This window comes from Bactrocera tryoni, chromosome 4, assembly GCF_016617805.1.
Source record: "Bactrocera tryoni isolate S06 chromosome 4, CSIRO_BtryS06_freeze2, whole genome shotgun sequence".
Taxonomy (NCBI): domain Eukaryota; kingdom Metazoa; phylum Arthropoda; class Insecta; order Diptera; family Tephritidae; genus Bactrocera; species Bactrocera tryoni.
The window spans coordinates 33605147-33621837 of NC_052502.1; the positions used below are offsets into that span (position 1 = coordinate 33605147).

At 37.6% G+C, this 16691-nt stretch overlaps 1 protein-coding gene across 1 annotated transcript; it reads left to right on the forward strand.

Annotated features, from left to right (window-relative positions):
• Positions 1 to 3584: 3584 nt before the first annotated feature.
• On the forward strand, positions 3585 to 5126 carry LOC120774976. Its single transcript, XM_040104872.1, has 4 exons — positions 3585 to 3993; positions 4057 to 4302; positions 4369 to 4557; positions 4633 to 5126. The coding sequence occupies exons 1-4, from the start codon at positions 3721 to 3723 to the stop codon at positions 4987 to 4989; spliced, it is 1065 nt and encodes a 354-aa protein (XP_039960806.1). The 5' UTR covers positions 3585 to 3720; the 3' UTR covers positions 4990 to 5126.
• Positions 5127 to 16691: the final 11565 nt, after the last annotated feature.

The following is a 16691-nucleotide window of genomic DNA, read 5'->3' on the forward strand; positions in this document are numbered from 1 at the left end:
ATCGACAAATGACCAGAATATGCCTGAAGACACGGCAACGTAATTTTATTACACGTCAATGTACATACTTGCACACTGAGAAAAATCCGTTCAGGATACAATTAAAGCACTTGGCAGGGAGCTGCTACCCCATCTCCCGTATTCACCAGACGTGGTCGTGTCATCGATGGGACACGCATTGGCTGAGCAGAACTTCGATTCCTATGCAGTAGTCGAACATTGGGTGGCTGATTGGTTTGCTTCAAAAGACGATCATTTGTATTGACATGGTATCCAAAAACTTCATGAAAAGTGGTCAAAATGTGTAAAAAGCAATGGCCAGTACTTTAAATTTTTTTTTTTTTACTTTCCCATTCAAATTTAGTATTTCATCATTTCTTACGATCATCTTAACGAGCTGTCCTTCAGTTTTGCAGATATCGATCCAAATTTTTGCCATCCGAACTGATCAATCAAGTACTTGAAGGAAAAACTTTTTATTCAACGAAATGTCTAAACGAAATTTAGTGTGGATTATTATTGTCCAAGGCAAGCCTACAATATTTGAGGAGATTTTTCAGATCAGACGGCTAACTGCTCCGGTCCAACTGAAGTTAACGTTTTTTCTTAATTAGATTACATCAAAGCAAATTTGTAGTTTTGTGGAGAAAATGTTATGTTTTGGACTGACAAAATGAGTAATACATTTTTAATAAAAGAAAAGTTGCAGTAATAAAAAACGAGTTAATATTACATATTTTGAAGTTGCAATTTCAAAAAGAAACGATACTCTCCGAGTGCAATTGCCTTTCAGATCGTCAAAATTCAGCTTCCACAGCAACTTGTTTAAAGTTTACGTGCCGAGTGACTGAATCGAATGCTTTGATACTATGTGTTGAGACAAGGAAATCTTTTATTATAATAATTGAGTCCCCTTTTTAGGGATCTAAGTATACTTTAAATAAAGAAGAAAACGATTTTTTTTAAATCCAAAGTTGTATATTGTCAAGTCAAATTGTGTTTTTTTTTATATTGAATATCAAGGAATCTATAGAAATTTAGAGTTTGCCAGAAATTTCGAATCACCAGCAAGTTATAAGTAAATATTATATATCAAAAAGGGTTTCGAAGTTTCATTCATTTCCTTTGAAGTACGACAACTACTAATTCTTCCTTTCCTACCAATGACGAGCCTAAATCAATCTGAACACGTGCAAAAATTCCATGTAAAATAATAGAGGAAAACAAAACGAAAAAGAAAATGAATAAATAAAATAAACGTCTAAAACCACAAATGAAAAATTGAAGTAAACACACCAACTACAATAACAAACACAAAGCCATGTTTAGTGGGGAAAATAGACCAAAAAATAGTAAACAACATTGGTGTGGTTAGAGTTAGTGCCAACATGGCACCTGCCACAGCAAACAACTGCAACAACAATCGAATAATATTATATTAGCAAACGTAACAAATGCAAATACCGGCACACAAACAAACACATACTCATACACACATACAAGCACATAGTGCTCATGCCAAGGCACAATGGTGAGTGGGAGAAAAACTAGTAGTCAATAGATTTCCGAGCATTTTACCGCTATATGACACAACAATGACGACAACGTAAGGACACACGCACACACTCCTCACCCCTGACTGAGACAAATAGTGCGCTCGTGTTTACCTTTTGCTTCTATTTGGATTTGTTTGTGTGGTAAGTGCGATTTGAGTGGAAATGAATGTATTTACCCTGTTTACTTATGCAAGACACGTTTATTGAAACAGTTAAGAAGTTGATTTGATTTTAAGATTTGCTTTAGATTATACAGAAATGAGTGCCTCGACAGGTAAGTGTATGTATATGCAAACTTCTTATGTATAAATATATTATATTAGCCGGTACAATGGTTTTCGGCTGTGGTATTTACGGTGAGTTCTCGTCCTTGAAGTTCTTTATATCCCTCTTTTGATATCAAGTGTTGTAGTTTTTATTCATCGCTTGATGTTACAGATGAGATTTATGCCACACATTTTTGACATACATATGTACATTCAATATTCAATATAGGATTTAATCAAAAATAGTAAATATATAAAACTTTAATAAGTTAAAGCCCTGTTCGTTTTTCAGTTCAAAACACATAAATATTTCCTATAGAATTTTTAGAAAAATAGTATTTGGAAAAACTTTCATAAGTGTAAGCTCGGAAAACTTTTAATCCGTATTTTGATATACGTTTTGGTTTTTAGGTTTAACACGAACAATAGTCCCTATGGAGTTAAACGAAAAATAGCATAGGAAGAACTTTTAAAAGTGAAAGCTCTGAAGGTTGTTTATGATACGGTTTTTAAGTCTAAAAGCAGCAATATATAATAATGAATTTCACGAAAACTAGTATTTGGAAGAACTTTCATTAGGGGAAGAAAAGTTTTGAAAGGTTTTATTCTCTATCGTTGTTCTAAGTATTATGATATAAGTTTCGGTTTTTAGGTTTAAAAACAACAATATTTTCCATTTAATTTATAAAAAATAGTAGTTGGAAGGACTTTCATAAGTGAAAGCTCTGAAAGCTGTTACTCCGTCTTGCTGTCCTTTGTATTTTGATATACATTTCGGAATTTTGGCTTAAAACCAACAATATCTCTTATTGAACTGACCGAAAAATAGTATTGGAAGAATTTTTAAAAATGAAAGCTCCGAAAGACGTTTATTTTTCGCGTTTTAGGTCTAAAAGCAACAATAGAAAATATTGAATTTGACGAAAACTAAGATTTGTAAGTGAAAGCTCTGAAGATTTTGAAAGCTTTTATTCTCTCTCGTTGTCCTAAGTATTGTGATATACGTTTCGGTTTTTAGGTCTAAACACAACAATATTTGCTATTGAATTTAACGAAAAATAGTATTTGGAAGAACTTTCATAAATGAAAGCTCTAAAATTTTGAAAGATTTTATTTTCTCTAGTTATTCTAAGTATTTCAATATACGTTTCGGTTTTAATGTCTAAAAATTACCGTTAGGTGAACAAAACTATTGCTATTTCTAAATAACGGATGAACAAATTCAGTTACCCATCGTAGCGTAGATTTATTCGGGTGAGTCTACGCCATGTATATACTTTAACTTTTTCGACTTTCAGAATGTGGGGATTCTTACCGAGTTGTCAAAATAGCAAAGGAAAGAAATTAGTCTTAAATCTTGTTGAATTCGTAACAAATCTCTACCCAACCATAGAAGCAATCTTATATTAGTTTCCTTGCTTATATTAGCTTTTCGGAGTACTAAACATTATTACAACTTTCTGAAACTTCTTTAACTTCAACCATACTTAAGCGTTAGAAAAACAAAATACTTAAAAAAACTACTGTGAATAAATGCTGCTCGTATTGTATAACAGTTTTTACTCACACTCCTAAGGAGCGCAACTTTGCTAAAAGCTTTTCATTGACACAAACCAACCAGACATAACGGAATGAAGAGCTTTTAACGGTCTACAAAGCTTTTTATATACAACTGAATTCATTCAGCACAACATGACAGCCAAACGAATTTTCGAAGTTGCCTTGGAGATAAACAAACGGCAATTCATTTCAGTTCGACCCAAAATTTTCAATCAAAAATCAATTCAATGAAAACGTTTATAGCACACAGAACGCACACTTTTTTTGCTGAGAATATATTTTTTTAATTGTCATTTTTTTTAAATACTTTCCAAAGGCATTCGACAAAACGCTAAAAGATGCTGTTAAACAAGGAATACTGGAAGGAAGTGATACAGGAAATCGAAGATGCAGCGCATCAAAAAACGCTCAAAGACCTCATCAAAAATTATGACCTCTCAGTCACTTTGCCAGAGGATTTGCAGCAGCGCGTTAAGAAGATAATGCCTTACGAGTTTGACGAATATGACCGCCTGGTGTATATTGCCGAATCTGCCGTGGAGACGCCGAAATCGTTCGACATAGAAGAATCCACAGAGGATGAATTTGAGCGCAGAAAAGTGAAAAAGAAGGTACAATAAAATTATTAATACGTGCTCTTAAATACAATAATGAGTGTGTTTGTTAACCGAAAGGCTGTTTTCAATGAGAGTACATGCTCTGAAATCGAACGTATGGAGAATGAGTTTGTCAAATTTGAAGTCAAGCTCGACACTGGTGTGGAACGTAAGGCGAAAGCTAAGAAGCAGATTAACTGGACCTCGGGTTACATATGCAAGCCGCGACGGGAGCGTGTTAAATGGGACTCGAAGATTTATCATCTAGAAAGAAGTTTGGCAGAGAAAACGCTGGACGAGCAGGCGGAATGTTTAATGGATGCGGTGAGTAGTGCGCTTAATATGCTTTAAGGCTTTATCTTTTACGCGTTTATACGCGAATTTCTATAGTCAGCAGAGCGTTTCACCGAGTGGTTGAACTCTGTAAGCAACAATCGTGAAACGGACATATCAAAAGCTCAACTGAAATCGTTATTCTCGATAGAGGGTGACCGCCGTCTCTTAGCATCGATACAAACCGAGCCAAAAGAGGTGAAGGCCATTGCTAAAGCGGTGGCGGATAAGTGGAATTTGCCTGAGGTGAGTGTCATTGCTTCCTTGTCTGCGCATGCGCATTATTTTATAAACATTGCGGCTTCTTCACTTTAACAATAGATGGCCATCGAACTGAAATATGAGAATTATATTAAAGATTTGCTGAAGAATGTACCGAAGAAAGTGATAAAAGTCGCTTTTGGACGCACAGTACCCTATGAGGAACGTCCATGGGTACCAATGGAACGTGATCGTTTGATAACCACGGTATTTCCCGACGAACTACTCTCCGGTGCAAAATTATTCAAGGGCATTGGTCATCTGCGTTCAGTGAAGACACTCAAAGAGTTTTACCAGCAACGTCCACACTTAAAGCGACCAAAGTATTTAGAGAAAACAGGTCTTTTCAGAAAGACAAAGAAATTGGCCACAAAGCAAGAAATTCCATTGTACGAGTTGCTCAAGTTGGAGTACTAAGCTTATGGACAGAACGAGTTTTTATACTAATTTTGTATCAAATATAACCTAAAAATTTCTACACGTCTCAACAATGATGGCTAAATAATGACAGAAAATTTGAGATTTTTAGTTTTGTTTCAAGGAAGCAGATCTTCAGGCACATGCTTTGCATAAAGCTAAATAAAAAGTTTTTCTTAAAAGAGTTGTATTTTATTCTAGCATTGGTTAAAGAATTTTAAAGTTGAATTCTTAGACTGCTACAGGTCTGTTCACATTGGGAAGCCTTGGAAACTCGTTGAATTTCGTGGTAATATTTTGCTTCATACCTACATGAAATGTGCACGAGTCAGTGAACAAGTGTCTGTTCTCATCAATAATTAAAAGAATCTATTTTGATATCTGGCCATAACGAAATCCAATGAAGTGACAGGAACCGAATAGGACAGAAGATTTATGATGATGCTCTGACAACGAAGAGTTGATGATTCGGAATAGTGTTTGGAGATGTTTAAGCGTAATAAACCCGAGTGTTTGCGTCGATATGTGAGAATGCACGATACATGGCTCACGAAGTCCAATCAACTACCATCCGAGTGGACTGCAGACACCAAAGCGTGGAAAAGCGCAACAGTTGGCTGGGAAGATTGTAGCGTCGGTCTTTTGAAATGTGTAGGGAATAATTTTTATTGACTACCTTGAAAAAGAGAAAACCACCAACAGCGACTATCACATAGCGTTACTGGATAGTTTGAAAAAGGAAATTGTCGAAAAATTACCATATTTGAAGAAAAAGAAAGTGCTGTTTCACCAAGCAATGCACCGTCTCGCAAATCAGTGAAAACGAAGGCAAACAACATCCAGGAATCGTCCTTCGAATTGCGTCCGTACCTAACGTATTCTCGCGTATATATGCTGCCCAGCGACTATTTCTCTTCTCAAATCTCAAAAAAAATTTCGCTGTGAAGAAACTTTCGTCGAATGAAGAGGTGATCGCCGTTACTGAAGGCCTATTTTGAAGCAAAGGAAAAACCGTACTACAAAGATGGTATCGAAAACTTGAAGTGTCGCTACAATCAATGTATCACCCTCGAAAAGGACTATGTTAAATACAATAAAAAAAATTAGTTTGCTAAAAAAATACAATTACTAAGTAGTAGGTCGGGGACTACCTGTTACATTACGGTTAGTGTTCATCACGAAGATTTTTTGGTATCAAAAAAGACATGACCGAAAGTTATAAAAATAGTCTTCATAGAGCAGACCCGCCCTAATTCTTAACTTAATTATTATTTGTGCTTGCTTTACTCCTCAACCATAATGACATTAAATGTTAGGATTTATATATACATAAGTGTAGTAAAATTAAAACGTCTTACTCCAGTTAATATAATATAATATGGGCAAGTTTACGTTTTCTTTTGGATATACTTTTCTCTTCTAGCTGGTGCATTTAATTTTGAGGTTGAGGCCGAAAGGCTTGAAAAACTTGATGAGATAAGTGTTAAGGAAATATAGAAAATTTGAAATTCTTTAAATTGAAAGTATTTTCAGTCTCATTACTCGATGATATGGCATACTCTTTTAAATTTTGCCTATCGTCAGTTAAAATGAAGATCACTGTCCAAAAATGTATAGAGAGGGTCGTATATGTAATACGTAATCTTGCCGTAAATTCTGTTAGAAAGTTTACATACAACTAGGACAATATTGCAAAAAATGCCGACATTTTTATTAAAACTTGTATGCAATCTCTTCCCATTTATAATAATAAGTTCAGTATTTGGAAAATGAGCAAGTGGAATTTACGAGATTCTCGAATTTTCTTTATATATGCAATGTTTGTTTACCGCACAAGTGATCGTTTTTCCGAAACGTCTACAGTAGATGATAGCTTGAAAAGTGTTCGTCCTCGCGTGATTCAAACCAATTCTGTATTGTAATTTTTTCTTTGAAAAATACAATAGAAAAATCAAGGAAAATCGGTATATCGTCCAGATCAATGTCATGACTTATTTGAGATGATCTCCAATTGAAAGTCTGATAACGCGTTTGAAGAAAATTAAGCAGATTCTTCAGCACGTATTCAGCGGCCAAAAACGTATCATTTATGCAAATAAAAAAATTTCAATGATGAAAGAATTTTTAATATAGAGGCAAGGTTCAACCTGTTCTCACCATCCAGCTGCTTTAAGTGATCGTCTCAGTGTGAAATTTTCGAGAAATTTTTTGTTGCTGCATTGTCGCATACTATGCACTGTAATAAACATTCTCTCAAATTTTTTGTGAAATCGAAATTCAAATTATTACGGTCGCTACAGCTTTTCTTGTAGAAAGGGAACATAGTGGGGAACGTAGCAACTCCAATCTTTAAACGCGTTTTTCTTTGAATGATGGTTTTCAAAACGGTTTCCACTCTCAAAGCAGAGTTTTGAAGGTTTCTAGTTCCAATTTGGAGAAAACATTTTTAACGTCATTCGCTATGACGCTATGGAAGCCTTTATTTTTTTGAAATCTTTCTATTTTTTTCTACGAAGAACTGTCAAACAAAAGGGCCAAATTTCAAAAAAAAAAAAAAAAAAACACATAAAAGCTTCCATAGCGCGATAGCGACTTTCTTACAGATTAATAATCTTTTTGAATTATTTGTTTTACTTTAATTATGAAACACCAAATAAATAAACTTAAAAAATAATTTTTATTCTTTATGAATATATTTATTAATGAGAAGAAAAATCTTCACACTGAAACGATCCCTCAATGGTTTGGTATCTCCTGTTAAGGTATTACACCTCTTCCCTTCTGTTAAAAGGCGCAGGAAGTATCAGGAAGTTCATATTTGAAATTTTAATTCGAATACAGTTTGTGGTCAAAGGTGAAGAGCATAGCTCCCCGAATATTATTTAAGAAAAATCTTTGGTTCGAGCAGCGTCGCCCAAACTGCTGATAGTGATCAACCGAATATTAAATGGTACAATTCATAAGAACTTAAGGACTGGCTTTTCAACTAGAAATTAAAAAAGGTTTTAATTTAAACTCGTATGCGCATTTATTTTCTTAAAAGTGATATCATTTGCGAATAAAAAGTCATTAGACGGGAAGTTACGTCATTATTGAATAGTTATTGTCACCCCATGATTAGGAAGCTTTCATAGAAGCCGAATATCGAAGATAGCGCAAAAAAGGCATCGATTGCCTTGTACTGCTGAGAAGCCATTGGCAAAAGGTGAGGTCTCTCACCGAATGTGGTCCCCTGGCTCTACGACTCCATGTTCAATGGAGTCTTAATGTGGTGGAGGACTCTAGAAAAGATCACACTTGCAAAGAAACTCAAGAGCGTTTCTCATCAGCGGCGCTCATCAGCATGTCTGGTGCACTAAGGTCCACTCCGAAAAGGACACTTAAAGCCATCTTGCACATATTGTTTGTAGACATCTGCGGAAGGTGTATGGCTGCGACAGTTGCTATTAGACTCAAAGAATCTGAGTTCCTAAAAAACACATGTCCGAAGTTTCGAAAATCCTCACACGCTTTTACTTCATACCGGGTCATTTTGAATATGGAGTCACCAAACAGAACTATGGCGGCTAGTTGGTGTAGGGATTTACTGTCAAGAGCTCTCTATCAACTCCAGCTTTAGATTTCCTGACTATTGCAGTGTTTTTCAAGCCGAGGTTACAGTCATTAAGGTAGCCAAAGGAGGCTGGTCAAGGAGTGCCTAACCGCGCTATCAATAGCATCGAGTTACTTTATGATAAAACTGGTATGGGTGCCAGGCCACAGAGGAATCGCAGTAAAGTGTAAAGCTAATGAGTTAGAGAGAAAAGACACATTAGAAGTCGTGAGGCTTTTAACAGGTCTTTGCCTTATTAGGTTCACGCAGTAAAGCTCGGAATCCTACCAAACGCCATTTGCAAAAGCTGTGTGGAAAAAGATGAGGTGGAAACAACTCAACACTTCCTTATTGTCTGCCCGCGTTTGGGAGGTCAAGACTTACACACTTGGGAGAACCGAACTGACGGGAATGGAAATTAAATGCCTGTGCAAGTGTTTATTGGCTACTAAGCGAACACAGGAGTTCTTCTTTTCTATGTCTTCACAAAGAATCTTTGATCAACCATTTAACCTAACCTATCCTAAATTAACCCCATGTCACTTTCATGCTAACCTATACGAATTCTGCGCTTCTGGAGAATGCCTGAAACCAAACACGACTAAACTAATGTCACATATTTATATTTGATCGTTGTCTTGTGCATTATTGACAACGTTGTCTATTTAGAATTTATTTCTTTACGATTTCATAAGAATGTCTAGTTCTAGAGAAGTCCAGCCACCAAAAATAACCATAAAAGATCAGCTAATGCATTAGCCACAAATATTTCATACATCCGTACATATGTAATGTTACGTAAGACCACGCATCCACCCCTTTCCTCCGCTATGGCGTCAGCAATGCCACGCACAAATCAACTGCAAGCAAAGTGAATGAAGGAATTAATGAGTGATGTGTTCTGTTGTGTTGATGTACAGCTGTCTCCCGAATACGCGGCGGTAGGTCCGCTATGCAACACTCCCATTCATCACAATTTCAATTGCGCTGGTTTACTTGTTGGTTTGTTGCTTACATGTTGGCGTTTGTCGCTTCGCTGCCAGCTGTCAAGTTGGTAACACAGTTAACGCTTATCGTTGATGCTGCGTGACGTACGCTAACTGACAGGTCCTCTTCACCAACCAACCGTTCACTCATATTACATCACAACAAATTCAACACATTCACAAGGACATACATATATAGATGTACTCGTATTATGCCGATGTGCACACGAATGTTTAGTAGCTATAAGATATTGTACGAGAATTGAATTGCAATGGGCTCAATAATCATTTACGTCATCGAAATGTATGTAGATAACTATTTGTGTTCCAAAATCTTCGAGTGTACTACTGCGAAGAAAAATCTTATATTAGGTTGTCAAATATCTCCCTTCCGCCTTTTTGTCTTTTGAAATTCGCGGCTATGTATAAAACGCTACTTAACTCGTATCTGGCAATACTATACGTCTTTGAAAGGTCTTGACATAACCTACAAAACGACGATATGCATGATTAGTTTGGATATTGCGTTCAACAGTTATAGACGTGTCAACATGGAGTTCACTAACGCCGAAATTCGTGCTATTTTAAAGTTTTCCTTCGATAAAGGCAAATCCGCTAGAGAATCGTTCCGTGAGATTAATGGTGTTTTGGGGGATGTTACTCTATCACTTCGAACTGCGCAGGCATGGTTTCGACGATTCAGAGCGGGTGAAAACGACAACATGGTTAAGCTAACCGGCGAAAGACCTGTGGCAACGAATACCGATCAAATCATGGAAAACATTGAATTAGACCGGCATGTGGCATCTCGTGACATCGCCCAGAAAATGGGAGTTAGTCACCAAACCATTTTAAACTATCTGCAGAAGGCTGGATACACAAAAAAGCTTGATGTTTGGGTTCCGCATGATTTGACGCAAAAAAACCTTCTGGACCGAATCAACGCCTGCGATATGGAACAAACTCGATTCATTTCTGAAGCGAATGTTGACTGGCGACGAAAAATGGATCACATACGACAATATCAAGCGAAAACGATAGTTGTTGAAGGATGTTGAATCGTCCCAAACACTGGCCAAGCCGGGTTTGACGGCCAGGAAGGTTTTGCTGTGTGTTTGGTGGTATTGGAAGGGAATCATACAATATGAGCTGCTTCCATATGGCCAGGCGCGAAAGTCTACCATCTACTGCAAACAACTGGACCGCTTGAAGCAGGCGATCGACCAAAAGCGTCCAGAATTGGACAACAGGAAGGTTGTAGTGTTCCACCAGGACAACGCCAGACCACACACTTCGTTGATGACTCATCAGAAGCGACGGGAACTCGGATGAGAGGTTTTATCGCATCCACCATAAGCCCGGGTATAGCGCCAAGTGATTACCACCTGTTCCTGTCCATGGCGAACGCACTTGTTAGTGTAAAGTTAAACTCAAAAGAGGCTTATGAAAAGTGGCTGTCCGAATTCTTCGCAAATAAAAAGGGGGCGGCTACGAGGGGGGTATTATTAAATTGCCGTTTATATGGAAACAGATTATCGAACGAGACGGCGCATGTTTGAACGAAATACGATCACTGTAACTCTTTTTATAAAGCATTGAATAAAGAGCAAAAAAGCGGAAGGAGATATTTGAAAATCTTAAATCAAAATTACTTTCGGAATCGAGCTGAAACCGAAGATGTGTCTTCTGAGATTTTTTCGCTCAGTCTTGCAAAAGCTGGGCAGTCGTATCCGAGAAGATTCTTAGTCTCACTACATATGAGTCCATTGCCACCGCCCTGCCAGAACATCTACCATTGCGGCGAGAGGAACTTGGCTTAGAGCTGCTGACTCAGAGGACTTCTTTTGTCCGCCTTTAGGCCAAGCAAACCCCAATCAGAGAGCGCATACCGAAAAACATCAGAAATTTTTGGCTGCATACGAGGAAATTATTTTACATCATAACAAGTCTCGCACCTACGTTACAAGACTGGTTAGAAACTATTTGGAAACCTGCGTCTGCGAAATTTTGTATCTCCCTCCTTATAGCTTACACCTCCCGTTTTTGACTATCATTTATTGCAGCCTATGTAGACCGCTCTTGGATTACGGTTTACATCAGAAGAGGGTATCTTGGATGAACTTCTCAAAGTGTAGGGAAGATGGGAAAATTTTCTAGCTTCAGATGAGCAATATTAAAGTAAATGTTTTTTTTTTAAATAAGCGTTCAAAGTATGAAAAAAAATATTTATTGACCCAAAATTGATTTGAAACAATATAAAATCTCTAAATACAAGAACAACAATTGCATTCCAAAGTAAACAGGACTTTTTGAATCTAGCGCCTCCTGGTGGCGCCATCTATATGTTGACTAGCGCGTTAGAATCTGCTATCTTTGTCGAATGTCCAGTGAGAACTTCATGACGTTTCGTCTATTGGAAGTGAAATTATTGTGTTTTAAGTGTCAGTATGTTTGTGTTATCGGTGTGAAAATGAGCTTCGAACAAAGAGCCAACATTAAATTTTGTTTTAAAATTGGTAAAACTTTTACCGAAACGTTTCAATTGATGAAACAAGTTAGCAGAGTGCAAGAGTGGTTTCAACGTTCTCGAAGTGGTCGGGAGGACATAAATGACGATCAACATGTGGGCCAATCAAAATCCGTGATCACCGGAAATTCCATGGAAACTGTGCGTGAATTCATCAAAAATCAGCCGAAATCATCACTGAAATTCATGGAAATGGAATTGAATATCTCCAAGGAAAGACATCATTGTGACCGATTATTTGACCAAAAATCACAATTTAACCATTAACCACTCCCCGTATTCACCTGATATGGCACCGTGCGATTGCTTCCTTTTCGGAAAAATGCATTTGCCCATGAACGGAAAGCGTTATGCAGACGTAGAGGCCACTCAAAGGGTTTGCACCGGCATACTGGCGGCCATACCGGTCACCGAGCTAAAACACTGATTCGACATGCTTTTGGACCGTGCAAAAGCTGTATTGAAGCAGAAGGAGACTATTTTGAATAAAATTAATTTGATTTTGCCGAAAAAAATCCATTTGTTCTGTTTTCTGTTTTAAAGTCCTGTTTACTTTGGAACATTTTGAATAAACAAGGTATTCAAAATCAGCGAAAAATAATCAATTTCTCTAAACAACGTCAAACGTCTCATTCATATTAAATACAGAATGAATTTATTAGTAAAGCTTAAGCTAGCAACACACTCCTCTCAATACTTATTGACATTTAAGTGAACGGTCAAAGTGATTGTTGCTCGTAAAATCTGTGCAAACACTTCACGACCCTCGTTACTTCAGGCATCCGCTTGCCAGCAGTGCCGAGAACTTGTCAAAAAGTATACTTTAACAAACATATTGACACCGTGGCAGCAGCAGCGCTCAACCCCTGACACATACCGGACTAGGTATCTACACATACACTCATATGCATCAAACACGCACATCCTGTGACCACATCTTTATCCGCTCACTTGTCAAAGCATATGGAAATTTTCATTGAACTGCGAAATCTGCTACAGATCCTTGCGCTACAAACCAAAACCAAAACTTTGACACATGTCCATCGCATGGCATCGCTTCGCCCCACCCCAGCTCAGCCATTCAACGGCATGAATGCATACATATTAGCGTGCTTGAATGCCAAAAAGTGGCAAACCGCAGAGCTGAGAGTCCTTCAGGCACACACATACATACATATGGGTTTGTAGTGGTATTGCTTAGTTGGTTGATTGCTTCATTGGTTTAGTTCGATGGATAACTGGTTGTCCGATTGGTTGTTTATATGGCTGGTTAGCCTGGTTTTTCATCATCATCATCATCATCCTTGTCACCGGTTCATTGTGGTTGACATGAAAGCGTGTTCAATTGCTTGCGAAACTTTTTGAGTTTCCGTTTCATTGCTGTCCAATGATCAGCGGCAACATGGAAATACTACACTTTTATGTGCCATACACACATGCGAGCACATAGCGCAGCTCAGTTTGCTTCCTCTTTCATTTGGGTCCACTTGTAAGCTTGCCGAGTATGCTCTGATTTGTTTGCCGCTACCGAAAGGGTTGCTAACTCGCTTGATTACCCCAAATTGTATCTTCTACTTGCAGCTGTAGCGTGTGTCACTTCATTATTTGCTCATTTGTGTCATGCCATCACCCCCCGAGATGTCGATTCAGTAGCTTGTTCGAGTTCATACTTCAGTCGTGTGGCGTATGCTGCTCATTTCCGCTCCTTTAAGCACAATTATAAACATGTTTTCGGATTTCGCTAATTTAGCTCTTAAGTATCTGAGGAAAGTGAACAAGCGGACATATTCGCCACAATTTCGTTCACACACACATAAATGCAAGTATATACGTAAATAAGCATATGCTTAAACCCTTTGATTGTCCAAGTGTAGAAGCTTTTTTTGTTTGGAAAGGAAAGCCACAAGTGTGCCAAATATTTGCGAAACAAAGAACTTATCAATTTTTCTATTAATGTCAGTTGGCTTATTTGACAGCTTGCTAAGGCTAATGGGACGAAAATACTTTATTTCCATCGTTTACCCGATGACATATTTTAAAGCGAATGTTCTAAAACTGACTATAGATTCTTAAATTGAAAAAGATGACTAAAATATATTATAGCAACATAGAAACCATAGACCAAATCTTGAACTATTCTTTGGAAACCAAAACGTACGTTAGTGCCACAGAAGCTGTAGAAAAAATTTCAGACTTTCCTTGGCAGTTACCGGGTTGAGAATAAAACTCTCTTATGGATAGATTTAATGTATTTTGGGTAGGAAACATATCAATGTTAGTCTCTTATCAATATCTCTTGCCAAAACGAGGTCAAATAGACACTGAAGGCGATTCCAGTCGAGTCTTACAAGAAGTGTATGGTTTGGAGCAAGCGTAGGAATGCTGGTATTGACACAATAGGAGCCTGTTTTGAAGGCTTGTGAAAAATAACAATATGTTGCGTAGTCGGAAAAGCCTTTTCGTATTTTGTTTATTGATGTTGCAGTGCACACAATCACATTGGATCTAATACGATAATAATGTGCGAAAAAGAACATCGTCCAAGCGTGGTGAAGCTCAACAAATGGTCGCAATGCAGTATTGACGGCTCGAAAGGTTATGCTGAGTGTTTGGCGGGATTGCAAGGCAATCATCCACTATGAGCTGCTCCACTCTGGTCGAACGAATGATTCTATATATTACTGTCAGCAACTAATGAGATTGAAGCAATCAACCGAAAAAAGGGCCAGAACTGATCAACAGAAAGGGATTCGTCTTCCATCAGGACAATGCTAGACCATACACATCTTTGATGACTCGGCAAAAACTGGGAGAGCTTGGCTGGGAAGTTTTAATGCATCCAGCATATATCCCTGACCTTGCACCATCGGACTACTATTTCTTTCGGTCAATGCAGAACTCTCTTAATGGAGTAAAGTTGGTTTGAAGAGAAGCCTGTGAAATTTACTTGTCGCAGTTTTTTGCCGAGAAACCAGAAAAGTTTTACACTGATGGAATAATGTCTCTAACGGAAAAATGGCAAAAAGTGATCGATCAAAATGGTACATATTTGGTTCATTAAAGTTCATTATAAATATAAGAAAATAAGTTGAGGTTTGATTAGAAATGCGCAAAGAATACCCTATATATTCTTAGAGATGTTTTATATTATATATGCCCTGCTCTCCTAATTTAGGTTTTACCATACATTTCTAGAGAGAGAAAGAGACAGAATGAGTTAGGGAGAAGGATTGAAAGAAATAGTGTCATATATGCAATCTAACATTGACTTCATGATCATTTCAGAGAGAGAACGGGAAAGAAAAGGCGGAAAAGCTGGAGAGAAAATGGAAGAACACAATAAAACTATATACGAAGTTAGATTCTTGACTTCATGGTCAATACATCATGGTTTTCATGTATCGATTTTACGTATTTTTTTTATCAAACTGTACAAAAAGAGTTGTATTATGATGACTACATAAATTGCACCATGACAAATCGTTTCATTCATTTTCAGAAATAAAAAATATCAAAAAATATGTCTAAGAACAAGTAAGGAAGGATTAGGTTCGGGTGCAACTAACCATTTAATACTCATGCAGCTTGAATCATGAAAGCCAAAGAAATACCTTAAGATGCACAAAGTCAACCAGGGGATGGGAATCCAAACAACTGTACATACATATATCGTCCTATTCCTAATCTATTTCGATTAGTTTTCGGATGATACATTCAACCATTAGACGAACAAAACTATTATAATCTGTAGTAACATGTTGCAAGAGTATAAAAACGAAGTTCGATGCGGAAAGAGCTCCGAACAAGTAGCAGACGACAGTCAAAGGCTGCAACAAACCATAAGCGACAGTGGTATTTTTGCTGCGGCTAACATTGCCGAAGCACTTTCCAGCGCCAGAGGTTAAAGGGCGCCATCCACATGGCAATATGAGCGCATCGTGTGGCAAATGAGTGAACAAAAACAGCAACGAGTATGCATCTTTTCACTTTTTCTAGACTCAAAGAGTGAGGTTTGACTTTGAACCACAATGTTCAATATGTTGCACGACTGTTGCCAGTGTGCTAACGCGAAATGTGGCAATATTGTCTTTGATTTATTTGGCCATAAATTCATTTTTGTTCATGCACCATCGATACAAGGCAAGGAGATAGGAAGAGTTCGCAAGAAAGAAAGTACGAATTAAGAATACCAAGGATAGATGACAGGCACATATGTCAATATAGACATATATGTACATAATAGATGATGGTTTCCCAGAAAGTGATGAAAGTCTCTAGAGCTTTCACAGCTTCCCTGGAAATTTTAAGAACTTTATAGGCTTTGGAGTTAGTAATTGCTTGCCTACTTCGCATACACTTTGTATGTATGTATGCACCAAGCATTCTGCCTCTAAGCATCTCCAGTGTTGTGTTGCAAGTTCAGCTCTGCTCACAACAACCGAAAGTAACAGTTTTGTACCAGTGTGTGTGTATACTTTTGTATTTCGCCTCTGTAGGTGCACTTGCTTAACGGCATTTTCTGGTCATGTGCAATTCGATCTTAACAAATCTGTTCGCCATGCCCAACACGGCAAATGTGGCAGGCATTTGCTTGCAC